The sequence below is a fragment of the Phalacrocorax aristotelis genome, chromosome 9 (genome assembly GCF_949628215.1).
Source record: "Phalacrocorax aristotelis chromosome 9, bGulAri2.1, whole genome shotgun sequence".
NCBI classification, from domain to species: Eukaryota; Metazoa; Chordata; class Aves; order Suliformes; family Phalacrocoracidae; genus Phalacrocorax; species Phalacrocorax aristotelis.
Window position 1 is genome coordinate 8,138,303 of NC_134284.1, and position 13,184 is coordinate 8,151,486.

General features: G+C 39.7%; 1 protein-coding gene across 14 annotated transcripts in view; it reads left to right on the plus strand.

The window, feature by feature from the left end:
- NUBPL (NUBP iron-sulfur cluster assembly factor, mitochondrial) overlaps positions 1–13,184 on the plus strand; it is an 88,147-nt gene that overhangs the window by 17,249 nt on the left and 57,714 nt on the right. For 12 of the 14 annotated variants that reach the window (XM_075103315.1, XM_075103310.1, XM_075103312.1 and 9 more), the window contains one exon: positions 414–504. In XM_075103315.1, the coding sequence (XP_074959416.1) occupies positions 468–504 (37 nt within the window). In that variant the 5' untranslated portion in view covers positions 414–467. Of the gene's footprint in view, positions 1–413; positions 505–968; positions 974–9,559; positions 9,673–13,184 lie in introns of those variants that run through there. The other 2 variants (XM_075103313.1, XM_075103319.1) reach the window with 2 other exon arrangements.

A 13,184-nucleotide genomic window follows, 5' to 3' on the forward strand; every position in this document is an offset into this window, starting at 1 on the left:
TAATTCAAATGTATTTACAAACATTGCTTGTTTTTTTTTTTTTAATAAATTTGATACCTCTTACAAAAAGTTAAAATGTTATTTCTGCATAAATTTGCATGAAGTAAAGAGAATGTTGCTTATGTTTGTCAATACAAAGCCTGGGGTTGACGTTGTAAGTAAGAAAATGTGCAAGTGAGGATTCTGTGTATTGAGACTCTAGATTTTGTGAAGATGTCTGGCTCAACGTGTAGAGATGTCATATTTTATGCTTCTATAGCAATTTGGAGAGAAAGGAAACAGTGATAACTTATGTCTAAAATCAAGATCACATTTTTGTTTCTATGGGTAGTTTTGAAATTTTGCTCAATTAGTAATTGAGAAAGGAAGACAGACATTTTGACAAATACTTTTTTGTTTTGTTCCTTATACAGACAAAAGAAGTTGGCTTACTTGATGCAGACATATATGGACCTTCAATTCCAAAGATGATGAACTTAAAAGGAAACCCAGAATTAACACCAAGTAAGTGGAAGTGATTTTTCTTGCTGTTGTCTTTGTACAGGCATGATCATGGACCACTCATTTGTGCTTCCTTGGTGTGGCACAGAGGAGATGCGAACAGAAGGTGAAGACAGTGGTCGTTTTTTATTTTTAGTAATGAGGTTGCTTTCAAAGCTAGCTTTTATAACTAGGAGTATATTCAGGGTTGTCTTTTTTTATGTTGGTAGCTACGGTAGCTAGGAAAGGAAGGTTATCATCAGTAGTTTTAAACTTGCTGTACAGGATCCCACTCCAAATTAAAAAGCAAAACCCACTAGTCCAGGAAAGAAAAAAATCTAGGAAATAAGTATCATTTCAATAGCTTGTATAGAATGTGATTGAAATGACTGTGTTTGATCTTTCTTTCTTCAGCCACACATGCCAGGCCACTTGATCTTTATTTGCAGTTGCGTGTTTAGAAATGCAGTGGTGGTGACCTCATTAACACCAAGGTAAAGACAGTAGACAAAACTCCTAATTCTCCTTCTCCTAGGAAGGATTCTGGTCTGGGGAAAAGTAGATTTAGGTTGGAGAGTCTGGAGAGAAATAAGGAAGACCTAAAGTAGAAAGGTTGCATCAAGTCTGTTTATCTTTCAGAAATTTAACTTCCACCCAGGCTAACCAAGGATGAAACTGAAGAATGGCTTTACTCTGATACCCTGCTCATGTGATGCTTGAGTGTAAAGCAGCGTGCTTTTTTCGGGGGTGGTAGGGACACTGAGGTGATAGGATTTGTTTAATGCTTTTTTTTGCCCCTTCTGTGATAAAGTGCATGTAACTACAAAAATTAAAGGCATGTAACCACTGACAAAAACAATCCCACACTGTAATACCTGGCCTACATGTTAAAAAGTACTAGGATCCTGCTGAAGAAAGTACAAACTAGCAATACTTGCTGATAGGGAGGGATCAAGGACGTGTACCAGTTAAAATAGGACATAAAAGAGCTTCAGTAAAATGATCAACTGTAAATACCCATTAATGTTTGTGGGCAGTAATTGCTAGGTAAAAGGGAAGTTAAATATTCCTTCCACTTCCTTTCATGCCATGATCTTTGTTTATTTATCATAGAATAGTTTGGGTTGGAAGGGACCTTTAAAGGTCATCTAGTCCAACCCCCCTGCAGTGAGCAGGGACGTCTTCAGCTAGATCAGGTTGCTCAGAGCCCCGTCCAACCTGATTTTGAATATTTCCAGGGACGGGGCATCAACCACCTCTCTGGGCAACCTGTGCCAGTCTTTTACCACCCTCATGGTAAAAAAAAAAAAAAAAGTCTTATCTAGTCTGAATCTACCCTCTTTTAGCTTAAAACCATTACCCCTTGCCCTATCGCAACAGGCCCTGCTAAGAAGCCTTTCTCCATCTTTCTTATAAGCCCTCTTTAAGTACTGAAAGGCTGTGATAAGGTCTCCCTGGAGCTTTCTCTTCTCAGGCTGAATAACTCCATCTCTCTCAGCCTGTCCTCATAAGAGAGGTGTTCCATCCCTCTACATCTACTCTGCTGTTGTTGTAGTAAGTCTATTTGTAACTGATCTTAATTTGTGCGTGTGTATGGGTGTTGTGATGGTTCTTCTATACTTACTTGGCATAAAGCGTGCAGAATGAAACAGTGCCGGTATCTTTAAAGGGTGGTTACTGAACTTGCAGCGTTAGCCTCTGAAAAATAAGTGGCAAACTTAGGATTTCTTATATAATTAAAATTCTGTCTCCTTATGCTTATACCCTGTAGTCTGGATAAAGAAGTAGTAATGTATTTACATATATGGATGTACTGCATGTGATTATACAGGCAACTATCAAATTGAGTACCTCCTACATTTAAGTACCTGGCTTATAAATGCTGAGTTTGTTTAGATTAAATTCTAAGAGAGAAGGGGAGTGCTTGGTTTTATTTGGGTTTGTTTCATTTTTTGAACTCAAAGGCTAATTCTGTTGTGTAATGAATGAATAACTGAGCTCTCTCATGTGTCATCGTAGAGTTTGACTTCCTGATACAAATTGAAGTATTATTGCATTCGCTTATACACTATTGAAGGTATATGTCATACAGGCTGTGTTTTCCCATAACGGATTTTTTACTATGAATTTTGCATTTGAAGTGCATTATGCAATATTAACACAAAAGCAACTATGTAGTGGTATTCTTGCTATCTCTCTTTTCCTTTTTATGTGATGTTGACTTTTTCCTTTCCAAAGGAGATTGGGTGAAAATTTGATTATCTTTTTTCTTCCTCCTGCCCCCCCCCCCACTGCCTGAGAAATAAATGATACATTTTGCTATGTATTTTATCAATCCATACCAAATTTAAATCCATGTTGCAAGCCACAAATAAGAAGCAAGTTGACCAGTCTCTGTCATATGGTCATACAAGTTAACTTGCTAGGAATGCAAGAACTTAAAAAGTATATTCAGCCAGGTATTAGGGCAGCTCAATTTTGTTTGTATAAAAGTTTCAGTGACTATAGATATTTTGGGTATACAGCTGAGAATTCACTATAAGCTTTTGTTTTAACAAGTTTTGGGTGTTTGAAAATAAGGAATACAATGTAATAGAAAGAAATAGGAGGATTTCCCTGAGTTGAAATTGCTGCTGGTGACTTGTAAACACTAACATTTTGATCACTTTCTTTCTACCTCTATGTGGAAAGAACAGGCAAATATTATCAGGATTTAAGAACACACCTTATTTTTTAACTGACAGAAAATGAATTTGTGTATTTCAAAAGCTTGACACATTACACAAGTCTGCTGAGAAACTTGTAATTCAGCATGAAGGATAACAGGATAGAATTTGTATTTCAGGAGTTCTGTTCACTTCTGTGCATTTTTAACTCTTCAGTTGATGAAGCTGTAGAGTAACAACAAAGTGCTGACAAAGTGGCTGACATTAAGGTGATTTCATGGTGAATATAGGAATTTGGAGGGCATAGGAAGCTTTAATTGTGAATTTCAAGGATTCCTTTAATGAGGGACAGGTGGATCACCTCCTTGCAAGCTTATTCTGTCATAGATGTGTATATGTGGGGTGTGTGTATATATACACATATACATGTAAAAATGTGTACCCTTGTATTTTAGTAGAATGTTTTATTTTTTCTGATCTCTTACTACATTTTTAAGAATAAATGAACAAATATTGTTTTGTACAGTAATTGAGTAAATCCAGGTGGTTCTCTGTTAAAGTACATTAATGATGTGTACATAAATGAATCATTTAGAAACATTTTTAATAGCATAGCAATCAAAAAGTATGTTTAAAGTCTTCAGTGTGAGGCCTGGATTTGAAAATGAATCTGTAGAGTAATCCTGGGAGGTTCTGAGCACTCATGCACTTACTGATTTCTATTTCTTTTCTCACATGTAGCAGTTGAAAAGGGACTAGGGATGCCTGGTACCATACAGGATAAATCCGTGCAGCAATCACTACTTCTGAATAGAAATTATTATAGTTATGCTATAATTTAAGTTTTCAGAATGAATTAGGAGTTCTTAGTGAGGAGACAGTTTGTATAAATGGAAGATGCTCCATTAGTTTAACTTTGCAAACCGTAGTACATTGGTAAGTCTGCTAACATTTAATAGTGTGTCTTTCAAAATACTTTAACTAAGTTGTTAGGGAAATATTGGTTAATAAGTTCACAAATGAATTTAATTAGCTAATGGAGTAGTATCTAACTACGGAATAAATATTAGCATCGGTTCCAACATATATACAGGGCAATGCTTATAACACAAGTAACAAAAGCATTACTTCTATTCTTTCCCCGAATAATTGACTTAAAAGCCGGTTTAGGCTTAGTGAACTGCATAATTTAATTTTTCCTCCCTTTTTTAAAATCTACCATTTAAACTAGTTGGCAGAGATGAAAAGCTATTATAATGCCAAAAAGATATTGCCATTTTGCCAAATAAATATAACATTTCTTCACTTAATTTAAATAACTATGAAGGTTTTGGTGGGTTTTTCCTTTGACAGTTGAGTGCTCTCAATATTTGTTTATAACAAATTGTTTATAACAAAGCTTTGTTGCGATTTTATACCTTCAGTGTCTTTTTTATTTCTAATTAAAATAGTACATTCAAAAGATCTGTAGTGGGCATTTGTTTTCAAAACTTCGAATAAAAAGTAACTTCTGAGAGAAAGCTAGCGGTAGTTTTGTCTGGCCCAATTGAGTCTAATGATACTGCAGGAGCTATTGAAATGAAATTACTGATAAAATTCTAAAGTCAGAAATGGACAGTTGCATTTTTTCACTGGGACACATGTGACTTTTAGACTGTTCTTTAGACTGTGATAGCAGAATCTTGTACAGAAAGTGCTAATTGAAAATAGAATCTGTTGTGATTTTTCTAAAGATGTCTGCTGGGAATAGCTGTATCAAGGGATTATGGTGCATTCATTTGAGGATTATAAATAGAAAATTTGGAGTGGGCTAATTAAATAGAGAAAATGTTACATTGATAGGGTAGTTATTGAGGTAACCATGAAGAAGTTCCTTGATCTTACCATAAGGGTTTTAAAAGATATTCTCAAACAATGTTGTCTTTATCATGTTTTACCAGTGCAGCCACATCACAGAATCACAGAGTGGTAGGGGTTGGAAGGGACCTCTGGAGGTCATCTTGTCCAACCCCCCTGCTTGAGCAGGCACACCCAGAGCAGGGGGCACAGGAACGCATCCAGGCGGGGTGTGAATGTCTGCAGGGAAGGGACCCCACAGCCCCCCTGGGCAGCCTGTGCCGCTGCTCTGGCACCCGCACAGGAAAGAAGTTTTTTCTCCTATTCAGGTGGAACTTCCTGTGCTCCAACTTGTGCCCATAGCCCCTTGTCCTGTCATTGGGCACCACTGAAAAGAGCCTAGTCCCATCGTCCTGACACCCACCCTTTAGATATTTGTAGGTATTGATGAAATCCCCCCTCAGTCTTCTCTTCTCCAGGCTGAACAAACCCAGGTGTCTCAGCTTTTCCTCATATGGGAGATGCTCCAGTCCCCTGATCATCTTGGTAGCTGTCCGCTGGACTTGCTCAAGCATTTCCCTGTCTTTCTAAAACCAACCCAGAACTGGACGCAGTACTCCAAATGTGGTCTCACCGGGGCAGGGTATGGGGGGAGGATAACCTCTCTCGATCTGCTGGCCACACTCCTTTTAATGCAGCCCTGGATACCATTGACCTTCTTGGCCACAAGGGCACATTGCTGGCTCAGGGTCAGCTTGTTGTCCACCAGCACTCCCAGGTCCTTCTCAACAGAGCCGCTTTTCACTAGATCAGCCCCCACATGTACCAGTGCATGGGGTGTTCCTCCCCAGGTGCAGGATGTTACACTTGATTTTGTTAAATTTCATGAGGTTCCCCTTGGCCCAGCTCTCCAGCCTGTCCAGGTCTTGTTGGATGGCAGCACAGCCTTCTGGTGTATCAGCACTCCTCCCAGCTGGGTATCATCAGCAAACTTGCTGAGGTTGCACTCTATCCCATCATCCAGGTCACTGATGAATATGTTGAACATGACTGGACCTAGCACAGACCCCTGGGGAACACCGCTAGTGACAGGCCTCCATCCAGACTCTGCTCCATTGATCACAACCCTCTGAGTTCTGTTGTTGAGCCAGTTCTCCATCCACCTCACTGTCCACTCATCCAACCCACACTTCCTTAGCTTGCCTGTGAGGATGCTATGGGAGACAGTGTTGAATGCCTTACTGAAGTCAAGATAGACAACATCCACTGCTCTCCCTTCGTTGACCCAGCCAGTCACGCCATCATAGAAGGCTATCGGGTTGGTCAAGCATGATCTTCTCTTGGTGAATCCATGTTGACTGTTTCTGATAACCTTCTTGTCTTCTACATGCCTGGAGATGACCTCCAGGATGAACTGCTCCGTCACCTTCTTGGGGATGGAGGTGAGGCTGACTGGCCTGTAGTTTCCCAGGTTCTCCTTCTTGCCCTTTTTGAAGATTGGAGTGACATTTGTGTTCCTTCAGTCCTTGGACACCTCTCCTGTCCTCCATGACCTTTCGAAGATGATGGAGAGTGGCTTGGCAAGAACATCCGCCATCTCCTTCAGCACTCATGGGTGCATCCCATCAGGGCCCATGGATTTGCAAGGGTCTAGTTTGCCTGGGTGATCTCTGATCCAATCCTCCTCAACCAAGGGGATGTCCTGCTTTCTCCAGATTGTCTCTCTCACCTCTGGGGGCTGAGATGCCTGAGGGCCAGCCTTAGCAGTGAAGACTGAAGCAAAGAAGGCATTTAGTAACCCTGCCTTCTCTGCGTCCTGCATCACCAGGGCCCCCTCCTTGTTCAGCAGTGGGCCCACTGTATCCCCAGTCTTCTTTTTACTAATGTATTTAAAGAAGCCCTTCTTGTTATCTTTGATATCCCTCACCAGATTTAGTTCAAAGCGGGCCTTGGCCTTCTTTGTCACATCTCTGCACACCCTGACAACATTTCTATATTCCTCCCAAGCGGCCAGTCCCTTTTCCATATACTGTGAACCTCCCTCTTCCATTTGAGTTTCTGAGGAAGCTCTTTGCTCATCCGTGTGGGTCTTGTGGCTCCTCTGCCTGACTTCTCCCTCCTAGGGATGCACTGCTCTTGAGCTTGGAGGCAGTGGTCCTTGAATATTGACCAGCTCTCTTGGACCCCCTTACCTTCTAGAGCCCTAGCCCATGGGATTCCTCCAAGCAGGTCTTTGAAGAGGCTGAAGTTGGCCCTCTTGAAGTCCAAGGTTGTAATCATGACTAATTTAACTAAAAACTAAGTTTGATTCTTTAAGAAAAGTGGTATTTGCTACTTGATTTGTGAACAAGTGATTTTTAGATTGTGTATAGTCTAAAGGTATGCTGTACTGATTCTGTTTTGAAAGAAGACTGAACTGAAATCCTGTGTTTTACTTTTGGTGATGTTTTATTTCAGTTTATCTGGATGGCTGAAGTAGAATAGTCCTCTGTGTCCTACATGTGACAAAATAATAATTGAGAATGTTGTAATTAGTTGTGATCTATATTTTGGAGGCTCTTTCATATGTGGTGATGCAGTTGAAAATGAGAAGAATACTTAAGTGTTATATATTTTATTCTGAACCTTGACTGTTCCCCTCAAGTCTGTAACAGTTAACCTCAAACTGGATTAATTCAGCTATTGTTGAGTTCACTTATGGAAAAAAATTGATGACCTTTACTTGGAAGAGAAAGGAGGTGGAGGATACCCAGCTCTGCAAGGAATTATTTATAGGCATGCAGTTGTGGGCTGTTGTTCAAAAAATAAAAACCCTCTAGCAGTTAATATATTAAAATTTTATTCTTCATTATACATAAATTCATACTTAGGCTTTTTTGCCTTTTTTTGTAATTGTAAGATGAGAAGTGTGGTGTAGTTATGAAAGGTTCTTACTGAGAGCAGTCTTTTTTTGGGTAAGTGGCAAATCAGATTTTACTGAATGCTATTGCAATATAAATTACTGAAACACTGTAACCTGAAAAAATACATTTGAAGTACTTGAAAGCGGAAGTGTATTTCTTGTCCTGTTGTTAATCCTGCAGTGCAGTAACTATGAATGTTTTGAAATGGATTATGGCTAGGAATTATTCATTACTCTTTAAAGTTTACTCTTGAAGATACAAATGATTTGTCTGGTACAACTTTTATACAAATTGGAATTAAATTGCAAAATGGTTTTATTATGTACGTAGAATTAAATGTGTATCTATCATGTTACTATAAGCAGAAGAAATTATTCATTTTTGTTTGTACACTGAACACTACCTTTTTGCTTATTTCAGAGCAAAATGTTTCCATCCCTCTTCTCTGCTTGAAGTAAAATTAAAGAACTGTAACTAATTCTGAATTTCTCAATATTTTTACCTTGCAATTTCACTTCTATGTTTTTTTCCTTTGCTGGGTTTCTCCTCTCTTGCCTTCCCCTTCTCTACAGTACAATGGGGTGGCTCTTCAGAATAAAGAAATGAAGCGGAATACATCAAAAATAGAAAAAATGTATATTATTCCTTTTCCCTATAGTGACCAGAGGCTACAAGTGCTAGTAAGAGTTTAAAAGCTATAATTTCTTTCCTTTTCTTTTGCCTTAGTTGATGGTCATAATCTTGTAAAGTACATAGAACTTCACTTTACAAGCAGTAAAATTAAAATAAAATCACAGAAGGATGTATGAGGGGATTCACGTGAAATGCAAAAAGGAATATTTAATATACACAGAAACACTTTTTTATCTTGAAGTGGAGAATCGTCAAGTTTACTGTAGTTTTCACCTATGTCATCAGTGTCCAGGTGCCTTTTTTTTTTTAAAATTCACATAATCCTTTGAACAGTTTTTTTTTCCCTCCATGTCTTTTCACCTGCATTTCTTCTTCTGGGTCTTGATTACAATATTGAACGTAAAATGGCTGAATCAACTCAAATGTACTGAGTTCTGTCGTTTTTGCTTTGAAAGCAATGAAAGTCCCTAGTTAACTGGAATGTTTTTTGAAGTTGGATCTTGAATTGAAGATAATGCATAGGGAATGTCAGCCCCTCGGGTTCCTGCTTCTCCCTGTTCTGCTTTACTGCTGTCAGTCACCCTGTTAATGTGACTGGCCTGGGCAGTCCTCCTCTCACAGAAGCAAGTCAGTGCTTCGGATAACACGAGCCTTCCCAGAGGTTTCGTGTGTCAGGACAGAAGCCTTGAACTGAATGTTGTATTAGCCTATTTCATTCCTCATGGGTATAATGAACTAAAAGAATCCACCCATATTAGTCTAATAAAGCTTTTGATCCGCTATAAATAAACTTTTTTTGGTCCATGGGGATCCAAAGGCTTTTCAAAATGTGGGTTATTTTAATGATTGTAAAGAAGACATTTGTGATGGAAGGTAATGGCTAGATACTTAAAGCTAGTCCCGTGTTACTATTCTAAGCCTAACAAGTCAATAATGCTTTAAAATGTAACAAACATGACTAAATCACTGTGCAGTTTACTTGTGCCTGACTTGCTTTTGAAGTATAGTCTTCCAGCAAGCAATTAGTTGTTTTGCTTTTAGGTAGGAGTGATGAAGTCATATCTGCAAAACAGTTCTGTTAATGAAAAAGCTTTTACAGAGCTTTGTTTCTTCTGCAGTCTGTCAAGAGGAGAAAACGTGGAAAACCTACTCAGGTAATGGAATTGGTAAACTGGCTGAATATGAGAAGCAACTCTTTTGGTAAAAGCTGAATTTCTTTATGCATTTGTTTCTTAAAGTTGAACTGTGAGCATTTAATAATGCTCTCTAAGTCTCATTGCTAGTTTGCTTTGGTTTAAGTATTTGTGATGTCTTTGTGTTTAGGTAACAGTGCAGGGTGTAATGGGAAATCACAGCATTTCTTGTGTGGAGCTCTTCAAGCTTAAAATACAAATTGCAGTATTTCTGGGGCAATCCTGCAAATAAACTTTTAACACAGTGTGAAAATAAGCTTGAAGCCTCAATTAGTCTGTCACTTGCCATAGAATATTCTGGCCTTCTGGTATAAGCGTTTAAAACAATAATTTAAAATTTGTGGCTCTGACTAATACTCTTTTGGTGACAGCATCCTTTCCCCTCTGATAGGTTGGTGTCACTGTGTTTTATTGTGGGACACCCTGGGGCCCTGTTCCTATTTGTCCCCCTCCACTGCATTTCTTCTCCCTTTACTGCACCGTGTGTGGAATTCACTTGCCTTTGCTTGGGAAACTAGTACTGCTTTAAACACACTGGAGTATGGTGTCTGGCATCTAGCTGCCCCTTCAGAAGGTATGACTCTCCCCTATACTCTCTATTCAAATCTCAGCTCCCTAAGGCATCCAGAGTGGCAGGAGACATTTACTTGTGTAAACGAGTAAAGCTCCACCTTTTTGTTACTCTTCCTGTCCTATGGCCCCTCCCTTCTTTTCCCCTCTTCCTTCTTACTCTTTTTCCCCTCTTCCGTTCTCCCCTTTTCCCCCCTCGTGTTTCTGGAAACCCTGTATAGTCTTAAGCCTTTGTGTCCTTGACTGGAGCATGGATCCTCCCATTACAGAAAGTTTATCTTGGGATGTGACTTTCAGAATAAACAACAAGTAAGTTCCTTATACTTCTACATAACGGCAGCCACATGAGAAGTACTGTTTACTGTGATTAACAGAAGGTGCTGTGTAAGTCGGAGTCCTGACTTAGGTTGTGATAGTGTTCTGTAGTCACTGCAGCATGAAACTGTACACAATAGAAAAACAAATGATGGAAAAATTTTTGAGATTTTACAAGTGACCATGCTGAAAATCTGTTTCAGCTTGTCTGCATGTATGGCACATTAATTGAGTTTGTCTCAAATAATCTTGTTTAATGTACTGGAATCCACAGGCTACTCTGCAGTGTCTCTGATTAGCATGGTGGCTGTGTGTTTTGTTGTGCCGTACATCATCTGTGTTTGAGGCAGTGAGATGACACTGAGATGTGAGTTGGTAGAAACGTATGAGCTACTGAGAAATACACTTTTGAAGCTGCTGCTTTAATGCTTAAATGTGAGAAGCTAAAATGTTATTTGGAGACTTAAGTATTATAGACAACAGGTAGTGTAACTTTATACAGCTTTACTGTTGTATGCTGGTTCTGCCTCAGTTTGCTTTTTAAAATTTTAATTCTTTTCTATATTTTTGGGAGTTTCAAGGGAAGATATGTAGCTAGCAATGCACCTAAACTGCTTAGATCTCCTAGATGTTTCAGTTGTGCATTACATGCTTTCCAACGTTGGAGATACTGTAAATGGAGCCATGGCTCTGTTGGAGCATCAGACCTTGAGGGAATACAGCATAGGTCTCTGAATCCACAGGATTTTTGGATAACCTAGAGCAAGTCTAACAGTTCAGGTCTTTATTCCCTCATCTGTAACATGAGAAAATAATTCCCCACCTCAGAAGCACATTGTTAGGTAAAAATGTTTATTTTGGGTGCACAGGTGTTACGGAAATGGGGCTTGTGTAAAAGCTAAGAATCAGGAATCAGATGCATTCAGAGCATAACCTAGAGCTTGCAGTGGCGTCTGTGCTGGCAAACACTTCTGCACTTCTGCACTTCTGTAGTGTCTTTGGAAACATTTGGAAATCTGCATGCAGAGGTCAGTAGGATGTTTTTAACTGGAAAACTGTACGATTGTTCTACTTTTTCGTAGATTTAGCTATTGAAGTCACATCTTAGAAGAACTTAAAATCACCACTTGCCCGCTTGATGACCAAAATCCAGTTAAGACAGACAGGTGATTTACACTAATAAAATTTTTTTGAAAACAAAAATTAGGTAAAATAACCAGTTCTAGGAAGTCTCTGATCTTCCAGTACAGTGTCAGGTTCCAAAAATAGCCAAGTACAATAGGAAATCTCTAACAGGGAAGGCAATCTGAGCTGCTAGTGTTCTTGTCTCATATTTGGGTATTTTTTTTGCCTTTGCAATGGTAAAAACTTCCAACCTACCTGTTATTTCAGGCACTTGAAAATTCTGAGCAACTCCCCTGCGTTAGTGCTCGCTCAGTCAGTGAGCTCAAAATAGATTTGGTAGGGTGTTGCATGATCCACAGTACTCAGATTGAATAATTATAAGCTACCTTTGCTTTCCTTAAACAGCATTATCCCTCCTAAGGAGGTGTAGTATAACATCACAGTCTTCTAGAATAATGATCTTTACTTACCTGATGAGATAAGACTGAGTGTAAGCCTTTGCTTGCTCTAATGAATCAGTTAGCACACCTCTTCTGAAAACTAGTCCAAGAACTGAAATATCTCCTTGTGGCTTAACCCCAGCGGGCAACTGAGCACCACGCAGCCACTTGCACACTCGCCTGCAGTGGGATGAGAGAGACAACCTGAAGGGTAAAAGTGCAAAAACTCGTGGATTGAGATAAAGACAGCTTAACAGGTAAAGCAAAAGCCATGCACACAAGCAAAGCAAAACAAGGAATTCAATCACTGCTTCCCATGGGCAGGCGGGTGTTCAGCCGTCTCCAGGAAAGCAGGGCTCCATCACGCGTAACGGTTACTTGGGAAGACAAATGCCGTCACACTACACAACCCTGCCCCTTCCTCCTTCTTCCCCCAGCTCTATATGCTGAGCATAATGTCATACGGCGTGGGATATCCCTTTGGTGAGTTGGGGTCAGCTGTCCCGGCTGTGTCCTCTCCCAGCTTGTTGTGCCCCCCCAGCCTCCTCGCTGGTGGGGTGGGGTAAGGCAGAAAAGGCCTTGACTCTCTGTGAGCACTGCTCAGCAGTAATGGAAACATCCCTGTGTTATCAACAGTTTCTAGCCACAAATGCCAAACATAGCACCATGCAAGCTGCAATAAAGACATTTAACTGTATCGCAGCCAAAACCATATATATAGCTCTGTACATACTTTCTGTGTTGCACTAACCTGTGGCCACCATTGAACGGCTATGTTGGGCTTTCTAGAGAAAAAGAATGGAGTAAGTTGGTTACCTTGTCAGGAGAGTCTGCAAGGCTTGATTTTTTCTTGGGGGGGAAAGATGTTTAAAAAAAATTACAAAATGCAGAAGATTCATCCTAATGACTTCAGCGTCATTCTTCCCCACGTGAATAACAATCCAGCCTGTAGACCAGTCCTAGAAATCTTTTAATGAGCAGTCTGCTGTAATGGTGTCATGAATTTGCATGTGCCTGCCTTTT